General features: G+C 41.7%; 1 protein-coding gene across 3 annotated transcripts in view; it reads right to left on the minus strand.

Moving 5' to 3' along the window:
* Nucleotides 1–16,031, minus strand: part of ATP2C1 (ATPase secretory pathway Ca2+ transporting 1) — an 80,307-nt gene that overhangs the window by 41,746 nt on the left and 22,530 nt on the right. For all 3 annotated transcript variants that reach the window (XM_072153487.1, XM_072153486.1, XM_072153488.1), the window contains exons 2-3: nucleotides 1,538–1,648; nucleotides 951–1,067 (exon numbers count right to left, since the gene is read on the minus strand). In XM_072153487.1, coding sequence (XP_072009588.1) covers nucleotides 951–1,067; nucleotides 1,538–1,648 — 228 coding nt within the window. The remainder of the gene's footprint in view (nucleotides 1–950; nucleotides 1,068–1,537; nucleotides 1,649–16,031) is intronic.

Consider the following 16,031-nt stretch of genomic DNA (forward strand, 5'->3'; position numbering starts at 1 on the left):
CAGTGCATGGTCAGAGCATGGCCAAATAGCCCTACTTGAAAGGGTTGGTAGGGACCTGAAGCTCAACTCCTATTCAATGGACACAATTTCCTACTACTGGCACATGAGGGGCAACTCCTTTGGATGACTGTTCAATTGTTAGCAATCAGATGGGACACTAGTAGTGAAGCAATATCAGCAAGAGCTTTTCCCAACAACCCACTGATACAAATTAATACTCCCAGTGGTATGTGCTCAACACAGAAAACCCAGGCGAGGGTTACCTCCCAGAACAACAGAATGTCAGGTTTTCCAAATGTCAGCCAGGAATATATCACACGTGGTTGACTGGACCCATTGAAACTTTTTTGGCTTAGCTGACCAATGTTTAATGTGTACAGGAACCTCAAGACTACACAGGGTTTTTTAGTAGTCTGTAACCAAGACGCCACATGAGCAGTAGACACAAACAATACAACATCTATTCACAAGTCTATAAATCGTTTAGTTTCCCCACCACATTGCCAGACAACAACATCCACAATAGCGAGTGAAGTCATCTGAAAGAACTGACATTTAATCATGTGACCAGTTAGTGAAGATATAGAGCTCGACTACAAACACTAAAACATGAAATGCGTTCTGTTACTTAGCCTATGGCCATCCTGCTAGAAATGTCTATGAGTAAATTGGTTATGTACTTCCTGATGTCCCTATGTGGACAACATTCGCTGTGCAGCTATTCGTCAGAATAAAATCCAATGATGTGTTTGAATACCAAACAGCATCACACAATGTAAACTAGTTACACTACATGGGACTAGCGCAGGACATAAGAAGCCAAGTACATTATGGTTTGTCATTTGTAGCAATTTGGAGCATACAGATAAAGTAAAGCTTTCATTTATTGTTCACTACATTTAAATATTGATCCAACCTGAGATACAACAGCAAAGTCTCTGTATCCTCACCTGTGCAATATATTTTTTCCACAATGGCTCATCTTCATTTATATCAAATTCATTCCATCCATGGGAGGCTCGCCTGTGACAGACTTCAGAATTTGTTAACCCATTCTGGAGATCGGCCTGTGATAAAGTGAAAGTAAAGTGAGAAACAATGTGTGGGTTAGGGAGGAATAAATATGTTCACTTTAGAGGGGTTTAAATATTCATGACCTTTCTGAATAGTTCATCAATATAAAAATAATTGTTGAGGATCCAATACCCAGCACCCCAGAGATCAGTGTAGTGGTGGAGTCTCTGCAGCCTTCCATTTAAATCAAAGTGCCCTCAAAGGGGGCACCAGGTGCCGTGCCACCCAGTGAAAGGCCTCCAACTATGGGACATCATTTATGTTTACCAGGGGACTTTGTGTTCTCCCGATGAAGGCCACTCATTGGTTTATGTAGGCCCCATTAACCCTGAATAATGCAAGCCCCACAGCAAATATGAAGGATTTTATATTCATAGGTTGAGTGAAGATATTCAGACGTACAGTGGAAACATGTGACACGGAGGACTGAAAGCTATGCCGATATCCTGGACGACTTTCTTACCTTAAGAATCCAGGCCACTTCACTTACAGGCAATTCACTTGCTTTTTTTGAACTCAATACAGGAATCATTGTAACATCTTCAGTAGTCGAGGTATCTGGAAATGTTGACACCTGAAGAACAAACAAAAGGATCCTCATCAGATAATGAGCATATTTTCTATGTGGTAGATTTGCCTTTCAAAAAACTAAACTCTGCAGAAGAGGCTGAATTTCTTACGATATTTAGAAATAGACCACCAAAGCAGCCAGCAGTGACTTGGGACAGAAGATAGAGACAACCTTGTGGGTTTTTTCCCCCTCAACATACATTTTTGTCACTTTATTCCCCTTTTTCAGTAAATCACACAATTCTGTACTATCAGTTCATTTCAGTCTCATACATTCATACAACTTCCAATAAACCAAACTATCAGCAGGTAGAGATAAGATCTCTTCTATTTTTGCTTTATTACCTCAGCTGCAGAGCCCTGTCCACACAGTGTGCAGAAATTGAAATGACATAGATAAGACCATCGCCCCATTACTAGATCAGTGGCATAGTAATAAAACCAAAGCTCCAATATACTCAAGTTACAGCTGTAATTTATCAACTCCAGGCAACAGTGCCAATACTCAGCTTCACTGATAAAATCATCAGGCCTCCTGCAGTCAAGAGATAGACTACGACAAAGGATCAAACCTCATGGTCCGCCCACTGCCAAGATAAGGTCACATGGGGGAATAAAGGAAATCTACCATCAAAATCAAGCATGTTAAAAATCAGGGACACATACACCTAGAAGGAAGGAGGCCACTGATAACAAATATAAGTGGATCCAAGATCAACTTTTAAGATTATACTTATGAGCCTGAGGGACTCTTGTGGGCGTTACCAGAGTCCCTCTGTGCTACAGCTTCACAGGCTGATATATTGTCTTCTTTACCCCCTGCCTAATGTAATCTCAATGTAGAGGAATATTCAGCTCCCGTATGGCCCCACCTGAGCCAGTGAGCCAGGCGGGACTCTGCGAGTGAAAGGGAAGGGGGGGAGGAGTGCACCAAAATCCCGGGGCAATTCAGGGGAAATCGGCGCAAATCGGAAATATTCGGGTAAATGACCGCCATGGTTTTAAAAAGTGGCTAATTGAGTAGTTTATGTTAAAAAACACACTATCATCTGAAATGACAGATATTCTTTAAATTCTATTTTTCATCCAAAGCGTAGCAATCTAGGGGATTATAAAAGCTGTCCCAGGCTGATGAAGACAGAAGGAGCATGCGAGTAGAACTAGACTACGATCAGTGAATAATGGTAGATGTCTTTTAAATGCAGGGCGTCAAATTACATGTTTCAGAAACTTTTTGTACTATACAATACAATACAATACAATACAATACAATACAATACAATACAATACAATACAATACAATACAGTTGTGAATCGTGGTGCAGGATTAAAAAATGGTGACATATACACTAAAACAAAAACGGTTGCTATTTAAAGCAAGAACAAATATGCAGGCTGAATTTTTAAGACTGTTAGACCGAATGTGTGCTCCCATGTCAGCCCAAGACTGACTGCACACATTGTGCTGAAGGGGATTCCTTGCATTATACAAAAATATGATGCAAGGACTTCCCGTCTGCCAGCAGAAGTGCAGGTCTGGCACTGTGCGGCCAGGAGCCCGGCATCATATTTCTGTATACTTGGCCTCATCTAGAATCAATATTGACAGCAGTATTAGTAGAATTTGCATACAGTCATGTCTCGCAGCTGAATTGTAAATGGTCTATGTAGTAAATATACAATGGAAAATAAACAGTCAAAAAGAAACAAACAATGGCTGTGTATAATCTAACAATAGTCAGGATTCAGAGGAGATTAAAAAGCAAACAAACAAATTTGCTTTTCTCTACTTTCACTCACCTTGAGGAACCACAAAAGCAAAACGATTACCAAGAGATACTGATAAAGCAGAGGGCCATCACTTAATGTGGCGGGTTACATTAGAAAAAAAAAAAAAAGCAACACCACAATAAAACTTGTTGCTAGAATTAAACTAAATAAAGAAATTGTAAAATCAAGTACAACTGTTGGATCCTGGGCCGAGCTTTTTTTTTCTTTCTTCCCCCTCACACTGTACTTGGTTACTACAGACCGTCTACAAACATTTCTACACCTATAGATTTCTTTTTTCAGATGCAGGCAGTCCCCTGGTTACGTACAAGGTAGGTCCTTTAGGATTGTTCTTAGTTGAATTTGTATGCATCGGAACAGTTATACTGCATTTTAGAATTGTAGCTCCAGACCAAAATTGTTGTTTTGTTCCCGGTACATTTTTTTGCCATCATGGGAACAAGCAATATCAATAAAACCTTATAAGACACCTTACAGCTGATCATTGCAGCCTGGGATTAAAAGTAAAGCATCCATAGTGATGGTATTTAATATTCTATGCCGTATGCGGGAAAAAAAAAAATTCTGAATGCAGTGAAAATTGAAAAAAAAAAAAAAAAACCCACACATTTGCGTCAGTCTTGTGGGCTTGGATTTTACGCCTTTTACTGTGCGCCCAAAATGACAAAACCTCCTGTACAAAAAAAAAAAAACCTTTTTTTGCAGTCTTCTGGCACTAATAACTTTTTCATACTTTGGTGTACAGAGCTGTTGGTGATGTCATTTTTTTGCAACTTTTGATGACGTTTTCAATGCTTACTACGGTATGGCAGTATATGGGGATTTTGCACACCACCTATTATAATGTACAAATCGCACATTGCAATAGATAGCCTAAAACATGATAGCCTCGGATCATAGTGTGACCCGAGGCTGTCATGGCAACAGATCACCGCTCCCTGATGACGTCAAGGGGAGCAACAATCGGAGCCAAGATGGCAGCGCCCACGCGCCGCCAGCTTGTTAATGCCGGTGGCGATCAAAGGGTTAACACTGGTAGTAAACATAGAAACTTTCTATAGAATAACAGGGAGCAGAGATCTTGCAAACGGTGAGGAATTGATGCAGAAAATAGATTAGAAAATGGTCTAACAACAACATTAAATTTGCGGAAATGGGAATACGCCTTTAAGTTGGGGACCACCTGTAACACACAAATTACATACCCATACAGACACGACAAGGACTGAGCATTTGCCCCCAGCTAGTTTCATTTATTTTGATTGACCCCAATTTATAAAATCCATGCTCTAGCCATGTAATCTGCCTTTACATTTTTTGTGAAAGAAAGAATTGCAGAGAGCTCAGTGCATTCCAACGTGGTGCTGCTACCGCAAGTCAGGTCACTATCAGCTCTTAGAAAATCTTTACATTAAAAATTAATTCACATGAGGAAGGTATGGAACAAGGTGAAGGACATTATGGTTATATCTAGATTCACCCCCTATAGTCCCCTATGGAGAAATCCGGCAGTCCCGGAGATCTTTCGTTTGGAGGGCTTCACTCCTTGGGAGAAAAAAAGTTATTCTCACCATAGAGAACTTATGTAGTGATGGTGTATGCAAGACATCTGATGATCTTAGTACTTCCTAGAGCCTGGTTTTTTCAATATTTACAATTACGGCATGCTTACGATGTTCAGCATCGCTTGACACCTATTACATTAGGACCATGCGGAGCCCTACATAGAGCATTGCTGACCAATATAACCAATGGTCTGATCTCTTTTTATAACACGGTGCTGCTTAATAAAACAGTGGATAACGTGCCAATTAAATGTAGGGCTAAGTGGGAAAGGGACATCGGACCTCTCAGATGAACAGTGGTCTGACTGTTTAGAAATAGTGCCTGCTGTATCTCCGAGTGAGTCCTACAGGATGTCTCACCTTCTTATGTTACACAGGGCATACAGGTCACCGCAATTATTGTTTAAAATAGGGGTCCGGGGAGACTCTGCCTGTCCTAGGTGTGGGATTGAAGAAGCAGGTATTTTACATATGATGTGGGAGTGTGGGGACCTCGGAAGTCTCTGGAAGGAAGCATTAGATTTGTTGGGTAGAGTGTTCTCAACTAACATTGCAGCAACACCTCCTGCTTGTCTGTTGGGACTTCTGGATTTGAATGATGCATCATCCTCTAATATGATAGGGATCCAACGATCCCTATATAAGATCAGAAAATTAATTGCTGCACATTGGATCAAGCCCAGGCCCCCATCTTTTAGGGAATATGAAGATCGAGTAAATAATGTCATTAGATTGGAATGTGGCTCGTATTTGAAGAGAAATTCTCTTAAAAAAAAAATTTAAAAAAATCTGGGGGAAATGGATGGATATACCAGGATTGCCATCAAGGCCACTGGTCCAACTTAGAGCAAGCCTGCAGTACCAATTGTCGCTAGCCACAGAAGGATAATTAGCCTAACGTATTTTGGGGCGCATAGGCCCTGCCTTCGGGAGCCGACTCTGGTGGGTGGATGTTAATTTTTTGGACATGCGTATTGCTTCACTGTATTCTTTATTAAATGTAGGAGATTAATATCATAATGTCTTACTGTGACTACTGGCAATGTAAATTGATGTTATGTAAAGTCTGTAAGAGTCTCCTCATGCAGTTGCTTATACTGTGCAAAATGTATCGCATGTCCACTTATTTGTTTGTGTTAAAAACAAAAAAAATAAATAAAAATTTATCTGATTAAAAAAAAAAATTAAATACCAGACAACCCCTTTAATGAAAAGTGGAACCACAACAAACTGGCAGCAAAAAGTTACAAGTGTCAGGGTGCTGAGTGCACAATATAACCTTTGCTCTGCTGTCCAAACCTTCTCTGGCATCAACACCAGCGCAGTAACTATGTACTAGGAGCCTCATGGCACGGGTTTCCAAGGCTCAGCAGTTCCATTACCAAGCACAAGATGGTAAGGTGTAAAGCACAACACTACCAATGGACTTGACAGCAGGAAAAATAATCTGTGGGCACACTTGTCCGTCAGGCTGCTGGGTTTGACAATGTGACGTGTCATAATCGATTCAGACAACATAAGCGATTCAGACTAAAACATTTTGAACCGATGTATGTATAAAAGTGGAAGTCAGCTCACCTGGAGGCACAGCAGTATATGACCAGGAGTCCAAGCACGGATTCTCTTTGTTCCAAGTCCAAGAAATATATAAAATGCAAATAATCCAGCTCCACGGACACTCCGGTTGTAGATAAAAACGTGATATTTTCTTTATTGAAGTACAAAAAGGAGGTATACAGCCAAACAGAGGGAAACACACACAGAGCCAAGGCTATGGTCACTAGAATGGAGACTGGAGCCGGGGCCTCTCATGCAACATCAGTGTGCAATATACTGGATGAATCCCCATCAAACACCAGCAAAAAGCTCTTTAAAAGCCTACTCAAAAAGTCTTAGCTGCAGAATATAGACAGGTATATGGATTTAGAACAGGATGTTCTAAAAGCTTGTGTGTAATGTATTCAAAACATATAGTGTGGTTTATCCTGAATAGATTATGTGAATATCAGGCCCAGGAAGGTTCTCCTGTGTAAAGCCATTCCATTTGCGGCCCGTCGTTTTGGCCGGATAGAAACACTCTTGGCTCTGCAGCATATCAATATTAGGCACAGTGGTCAGTCCCCGGCACAGTGGTCAGTCCGTAGCCCTTCTCACACCCCTGATCGATGAAACATGTGAATCCATCCCAAGACATTTTACACTGAATATATTCAATCTTTCCCCACAAAGCTTTATATAAAAAAAACAATAGGTCTTTAGTTCTGACATAATCCTCAACTAATACCAGTACAAACAGGATCTGGAGACAGACATTGAGAAATGCAGAAACAAGGCACATATCATTTGTTTTTATTGTACAACATTCAGCACTTGAAAGCATAAAGGACTCTTCAAACTAAAATTATTGTACATGCACTGAAAATATAAGCCCTCCGAGTGAAGAGACACAAAGAAATGAGGGGCAGATGTACAGCACCAGTATGGTACGCGCCATCAGAATGATTTTCTATACATGGCCCTTGGCTTCAACCACAAACCTACATTCAGCTAAATAACCCCAGCACGTGCAGGCAATACTGGATCACGTCACCAGGTCCATCAAGCCCAGCAGCACGTCTTACAGAGCGACCAGCGCTGAATAATTCACCCTGCTCAGACATACTGCTGAGCCGGCACATCTCCTGCGCCTACTTGTCACAACATCTGATGCTGTCCCCTTATAGGACATGACAATGCTCCAAGCTTTCAGGCTCTGACTTAATGCCAAATAACAAATATAAATAAGCAAGGGTACATTTACTGATTTTTTTTGCAAACAAATAAGACTGACATGTGCTGTGTGTAGTTGCTTAAACCACAGTTTTTTAGCTTGTACGTAAAATATCCTGTCACCAGGAATATCTTCTTTAGTGGATGACAGATTACAATATAGCCTATATTCTATGTGGATTTCACAAGTGTCTTTGTCAGCATTCTGAATCATTTAAATAGTTAAAATGTTATTTCACATTACTTCAGCATCCTTGGTGTGTAAGAGAGGAGGAATGCATCATCTCCCTCCACTTGCCTGCTCAATGCACATAACAGAAAGCGGGTGGAGGGGGGGGCACATGATGAGTGTGGAGGAGAGGAGACAGGCACACACAGGCGGCAGCTGCCCACCTTGCTCCTCAGGGCTCACCACACTATGCTGGCAGGGAGCAAGGTAATGCAAAATACACTGTTATAAATTATTGAAATGATTCAGAATGCTGACAAAGCCATTTTTAAAACCAGATTGCAGACACTATTGGTCACCAGCTAACAACATTACTGGTGACAGGTTCACTTCACTTTCACAACAGAAGAATACACTCCAAATTATTCCTTATTCACACAACCTAAAAAAAATACTCCCCCCCCCCCCCCCATCATCAGTGTTTAGTCCATAATTGATATTAGGCTAGATCCCCACAAGTGATTGTCTACCATGAAAATTCCACCAATTCTTGTGAAGTCAGAATGTGTGACAAATGATTCAGACTGAAATACTGGTAATAAAACATCCATGAACACCGATCTATTAAGAAGCATTGCATTTAGTATTGGCATTCATTTAAAAAAAAAAAAAAAACACGGGTCGCACCTGTCCATTTTTATGGTGAAGTCCATAAAGGATATGGTCAGGGAGCTGCTGGTATTAGGGGGGGGTTGCCACAATTCTGAAACAGTAATTGAACATTCAGTCTTTTCTCTTGCATTGTGAATGCCAACCTCAGTGCCCTTTGCTCATTGTTCAAGATCACCTCAGATATTGTTGCTCCGGAAACACCAACAGGTCAGAGCCGCTTTGGACATTGTTGTTCCAAAGCTATAATCCATCACAGTCCTCCTGTCGACATATCCACAATAAAACCAGACTTTTGGAATGTGACTCAACCTTACTGCATGCTTTTCCTACAAAACAAGTTAGGTCCTCATCACCAAGACCCCCACTGATCAGCAAGTTAGGCCCCATCCTGTGGCTAGGGCCCAACTTCACTTCAAAGCAGTCCATAAACCTTAAATAGAGAGTAGATAACTCCACCATACACATGGAATACCTTGCCATTGAACTTTAACTGAAAGTAGCCCCCCCACTCCAAATACACAGAAAACCATTTGAGTATACAGAAGAGAAAAAAAGTCAACACTCCTGGTGCCCTCCATAGGGTACATACATCATCACTAGTGAGGGTCTTGTTAACGGACGCATGCTTCAGCAAGAGTGCAGATGAGCCACTAAGCGCCACACAAATTTGTTGGAAACACCAAGGCCCCTTTCACATGAACCTATGCTTGTCCGGGCTGAAACCCAGGGGTAGCATAAGGCCGGCTGGAGAAAGCCCGAGCACTCCTCACCCCTCCCCTCAGAGAGCCATGCAGCCACACCATACGGACAGCGTGCAATAGGTTTTTTCCAAAAGCGTCACTTGTGCTCACCAAAGTGTGCCCAATGCACTATGCCCTTTGTACACCTAGCATGTGATCACCATAACGGGCAATGAGAACAGGGCCTTAGGCTGGTTGCCCACATGGAAGTTTGGTCTGAGGATTCCCTGTACCGAACATACTTGTGTGTTTTGGGCCTTAAGTGAGTTGCCCACATCTGTGGTGGCTCCCGCTTTCTGAACCCACCACACACTTCTTTATCACAACAGTTTGGCGTTGTGGGCAGGAGGGGAATCTGTGCAACATACGTTGCAAGGAATCCTGTCCCCAGCAATGGTGTTGGTCCATAAAATAGGACATTGCACAGCTCCAGATACACAGGCCGACTGCAACTGGGTGTTTTAGCCCTAAGCTCACAAGATTGTGTGGAGTCTGTAGATATGGGCCCGTATGTTAGCCTGACCCCACAGACTGCACACCACACCTTGTGGAGGATGGATATAATGCAAGGACTTCTTGTGTGCCTCCAGGACTGCAGCTCCGGAACTGTAACAGTTAATTCAATGCCAGCTATTTGATAATAGTTGCAACATATGAATGTTAAACAGTGATGGAATAAGAATAATCACTTCAAAGTAGACAAGGACAGAGTGATAAAACAATCCTTATAGCGCCAATGAGTTTAACAAACTTCACAAATTGCCATCTAGTATCAGTGATTAATAAACCCCTGACGAGGCGAGAATGAAGCTGCTGGAGCAGTCACTGCCTTATTCACTGTAACTTTCTTCCTTCCTTTGCTCAGTTACTTTGACATTTTGGTGTAAAAATAGTTGAAAGGAGAACTGTGACATTTTAAAGCTGGTGAAGAAGTCAGTGACACAGAGGATCTGCCTGCAGTGCGACGACTCAATTTACACAAAATATTTTTGTAAATTGAACACCAAAGATGCGAAGAGAAACTGGAGACTTGCCTTCTACTTGGTAAAAACTAGTAAAACGAGAAGCCTCTAAAATAGTAAAAAGCTTTTTCTAATGAACCAAAAACCACATACGCAATAATCATTTATGACCAGCTTGTTTAGAGAATAAAAGGTGTTGTCAAACGTTCATGATTTGCTTCCATTTTGTAATGCAAGCAAAACGCACTGGGCCGGGCCGCGGCCAATCGCATGCGTTTGCGCAGACACTGGGTGCCGATCTTATGCGTTTGCGCAGAGCACATATGTGATCAGCCGCCTCCCCTAAGCATTATAATCTGCTGGCAGAATACAATTATTATTTCTGTACATTTTTCTCTTCTCAGAGAAACCGATTCAAAATCTCCATGTGGCAATCGCTCTATCCCAGGCGTGCCCTTAGCACCCCAAGCACTACCAATTCTGCCTCAAAACATTCCAGTTTATAAGATGGAGAGGGTAGACTGGTCTTCTGAGACGCATGGGGTGAAGGAGGAGGAAAGGGACTCGGCTGGAATAACAATGCTATTGATCCTGAGGACAGAAATCGGAAATTTTGGAAATCACAGTGCATCTCTATCGCCTCCAGCATAATAACGTGGTAGTAGCATGCTGTAGACTGTGCTTATGAATGAGGAATCTAGCACACAGATAGTAGTAGATAGTAGACTGTAGTTGATTCACAGTTTTGGCAACTACATTACAAATCTAGCCATGTGACTAAATAGCAATGTATAAACTTTATATACATTCTCACTACAAGGAGTTTTCCTGCTGTGAAGTTATTGCAGCAGGCCAGGTCTACACTGGTTTTTATTTGTTGTACATTTTGTTCACAATTATGCAACATAAAGACAATATAATCAGTAATATCCAGCAGTAACAGCATCAGTGACTCTTGTATTGTTGTAATGACCGTCAGACAATAGGAAGAAAGTTTCTTTGTTAGTTAAGACAGCAATGGCAGTACCAGGGCTTGGCAGCCGTGTCTTGTAACAACCAGAGACTGGCCCCGCATAGTAAAATATTTCTAAAGGAAACCTCCTCCTCCTTTATAGTCTTTAATCAGGGTATTGATATTCTCAGTGTAAACCGATTTACCTGTGCACAGCCCATCCTCTAGCTAGGTTATCCAACAACCCCATGCCAATTCTTTGTCAAGAATATACATGTATAAGTTGTAAATCAGCTGTAAATCAGACATAAGAATGCAATATAATATAAAATATAATAGAATTATTTAAACCAAGTCTAGTAAAATGGTAGCAGGGTCCATGAAAAGAGAAGAAAAAGAAAAAAAAAAAAAAAAAAAAAAAAAAAACACACCACCTTTCCCATATGTAAAGTAACCTGTCCTGATTAAGATCATCTAAAAAGCGCCTATCACGTGTAATATCTTTAATGGTCAGAAACAATATTTGTGAAATGGGAGTACAAATAAGAGATCAGGCCAAGGCCTCATACTCACAAATGTGTTCACATCATGAGCCGCAAACAAACTCCGTCGGCCCACAGCTTTCTGCCACGTCATAGAGGGCACAGCTCACTACTTCAATAGACGCAATAACTATCCAGCAAGTCTCACTTTGTTACTACCCAGTTCCCCGAAAAATAAGACCTAGTACAATTTCTTTGTAGCTTAGAAATAAAAGGCCTCCCCTGGAAATAAGACCTAGCAGCAGTCATGCCATACATGAGTATTAGTAGATCTTTTAGATACGACAAGAGGTTGTGAGATGATGGGATAAAATCACTGTTCCACTGCAAACACGAAGCAAGCAGCTACCTGGGCAAGAAGGGGAAATTTTAGGAAAGTGCTAAGCATGAAAGTTTGAAGCCAATGAATTCAATAGAAATGGAGTCACGAGAAATTAAGCATTAAATTCAGAGTTTGTATAATGGAGAAGTTGTTGATTTTTTTTTTTTTTTTTTTTTTGCTCATGGAAAAATGACGTCCCCTGAAAATAAGACCTAGTGCCTCTTTAGGAGCAAAAATTAATATAAGACACTGTCTTATATCAGTGTAGTTGCATAGAATGCAACCAACAACACATTTCTATACAGAAGACCTGTGCAAGCAAAAAATCTCAAGCAAATTTCTTGTATCATTTGAGATTGTATATTTTCACTAAATAAAATAATAACATCAGGACTTGTCACTTTTCTAATGAAAACATACAATTTCCAATAATTACGTCGTGCATTGACTCAGCATCCATTGTTATATACATGCAGCTTGAGAAGAAGTACGTTGCCTACACTCTTATAAGCTGCTGAACTTGTAAAAGTTGACACTGTTTAGCGGATAATATAAAGGCTGGTCTGTGACCTGCTGTGAGATAGAAAAAAAATGCAAGAAATATTCCAGAACCCATGCAGTGTAGTCACCACCAGGTCTACAAAATATTTTGGAAAGGTTACAAATATCAAAAGAAGAAAATAGGGGGGGGGGGGGGGGAGAATATAAGAAGAAAACAGTAACATATATATACATATACACCGTATATACTCAAGTATAAGCCGACCCAAGTATAACTCGAGGCCCATAATATCACCACAAAAACCTGGTAAAACCTATTTTTTTTTTTACTCGAGTATAAGCAGAGTTTGGGTTTTAAGAGCATTTTTCTTGTGCTGAAAAACTAGGCTTATACTCAAATATATAAATATATACACACACACAACACCAAGTACCCAAACTACAACCAAAACCCATTTCTTTTTTCACAAAGTGCCAATGTAACAATTTAGGTGCAACTTATAACTCCCTGCTCTGTCACATGTTTAAATTGTATAGGCACCTGAGGACAACAATACAGTAGAAAGAAGAAGAAGTTTGGATCATCATTGTAGCTTCCTTCTAGGGTCCTGGGAATGAAAGAGGCCTTGAGCCTTGTCTGGCGAACCCTGCCCTAGGGTGAAGGTTCGCCACCACTGCTGTATATGAAGAATATCTTAGACAATATTAAATATCATGTAGAGGAAGAGAAATAAGTTGTCAGTAAGATTAGGGTAACATGTTGCAGACTGTCAGAAATCTGACTACGGTAACCTTTGTTTGGCAAAATGACTGACACCGAATATAGTTAATGAGATATTCTGAGCCCTGTTGGATCCTGTCATTTTAAAACATCCAGTCCTCTATTATTGGAGCAGAACAATGAAAATAAAGAACAATGGAAACAAGTGCAGATGTAAACTTTGCCTAAAACTGGAGTTCAAAACTCACTATGCCAAATCTTTCTCCATTCCCTAAAGGTAGGCTACAAGGGTCCCCTAGCTTCAGTCACGATAAGTGCCACTGAATGGCTAAACAGGGTTATCACAGAATATAACCTCCAACATCTTCAATTGTCATGATTGAAACCAAACCTAAAATGGATTGGGATATGTCTGTACAGGCGTTACCCAACAAAGGAAACATGTCACCAGCGACCCCACCCTCCCCAAAGCCTGTTTTATGCACTTTCATGGCTCTATGAGATTAGAGCTTCTATTCTTCTTAAAAAAGACTTTATGCCTTCTGTTACTAAAGCTCCAGTCACAGAGAAGGGGGAACTCCACCATACATTCAAGGTATCTCACCTCCTACCTGACATTGCTAACCCGTGTGCGCGCGCATGTACTCTAGTAATTTTCCAATATACATCTAGTAAAGGGTCTGGCCTCAATAATTTTCCAGGCAGGGGCCCAAAAATTTCTAGTGGTGGTCCTGTAACCCATTCGTCAGAACATTGCAAGAAAATTTGGAGTGACCCCCCCCCCCCTTTGAAAAACCAAATCCAACTGGGGACAGCCTGTAGAACTGACATTTGGCACAGCCAGAAAATTTCCCAGTGTTTATTTGTTATCCATTAATATTCATTTTTTAAAGCTAAAAGCAGGGAGAAAATAAAATTATCAGTGCCATTATCCATTAGATACCAGCCTCCTTCCTGTCAGAGAACAGTCACTCAGACATACCATCTTCTGTTTCCACACCACCCCCTTAGAAAACCACTTGAGATAAGGGTTGCACCAATAACAATTTTGATTCCAACACCAAAACCAGGTAAAGTATCACAATACTTTCAGGAAAAGAAAAAAAGTATTATCTGGATTCAATGTATAAATCTACAAGACATCTGTCCTGTGAATATTTACACCAAGTATTAAAGTGCCTTAATATCTGGAGCAGAGGTCGCACTAACATTTTTCCAGAAGGGTAATAATACTCCTCTCACCATTTTTGAGGAGTATTTTTAGGTGAGGAGGAGTATGAAATTTTCAGTAATGCATATAAATAAATACTGCCTGCAATCATTCATTTATGCATGAATATGATTGCAGCCAGTGTTGTGTGCTTAAATACCAATTGAGACAATTGTATTAATTTCACATCATGCATTAAATAATGGGGCAAAAGCTCTTTCCTTTTGTCTCCTTAAATTTTTTCAGCCTACCAGACCAGACTATGGCTCCCCCCCCCCCACCTTTCCAGACCATGGCTGACACCCCAGCACCCCTGTCCAGACCTTGGGTGACACCCCAGATCCTCCCCCCTATCCAGACCTCATCTGACACCCCAGATACCCCATGTCTAGACCGCAGACACCCCAGACCCCGTCCCACCCCCCACCCCAGACCCCTGTCCAGACCTCGGCTCACACCGTAGACCTCCCTCACCCCTGTCCAGACCATGGCTGATGCCCAAGACTCCCTCTGTCCAGACCATGGCTGACGCCCAGCAACCACCTCCAGACCATGGATGACGCCCCCAAACCACGCATGGGTGGTGATGCTGGTCATGCAGACCTGATTGTGGACAACGCTGGCCGCTAGAGATGAGCAGTCACAATGTCCGCGTTCTGGTTCTACCGTGAGTCCTGGACCCAAACAGCCCAACAACAATGCAGCAATTGAAGCTCCTTGCAACTAGCTGTAACTGTGATTGGCCAGGGATGGCTATATCGACCAAAAATCATTATGGTCTCAGAAACTGACTGAAAGTAGAAGGCCACTATCACCTAAAATATAAGGCTGCTTTTACACATTGTATACATGATATATGCCCCTCCATGTATAACCCTGTCTGGGCATCAGCTGCTGCAGGTGTTACACTGATGTGATTACTCACTATGGAGTCAGCTCTCTGGTTGATCTGTTGTCACCTTGTCCTTTCATATCTGCCTTTCATATCTGCCACAACTATCACACAGACATCGGCATGGGGGGAGAGGGCGTGGCTTCCGGTAGCTCCGCCCACTGTGACCCAGCTACAGAGAAACAGCATCAGGTCAGGGGGGGGGGGGGGTGCTGTGTCCCGCTGCTGCACTGCTCGGGGTCACACACAGAACAGGTCACCTGCACCTCCATAATAGCTCCACAGCAGCAGCTGTGCGGGGGCTGAGCTGTCAGGACGGCAGGACACAGCACAACTGCTGCTGCTCAGCTCTTTAGTCTCCCCAGTCACAGGGAAAAGTCAGTGCGTGTTTAGACACATGGGGGGCTTTTCAAAGAGTAATACTGCATTTGGAAGCGTCTATGACGCTTGTGGAGGGGTTAATGCGATCTCTGATCTGGAGTATAATGATTCATTGATCCCATTTACTAAAATGTTCCCTCTAATTCTTCCAGTCTAGAATTATATAGGAGTGCCGAGCTACTCAACACCAAACAAACC

Source organism: Engystomops pustulosus, chromosome 5 (genome assembly GCF_040894005.1).
Source record: "Engystomops pustulosus chromosome 5, aEngPut4.maternal, whole genome shotgun sequence".
Classification (NCBI taxonomy): Eukaryota; Metazoa; Chordata; class Amphibia; order Anura; family Leptodactylidae; genus Engystomops; species Engystomops pustulosus.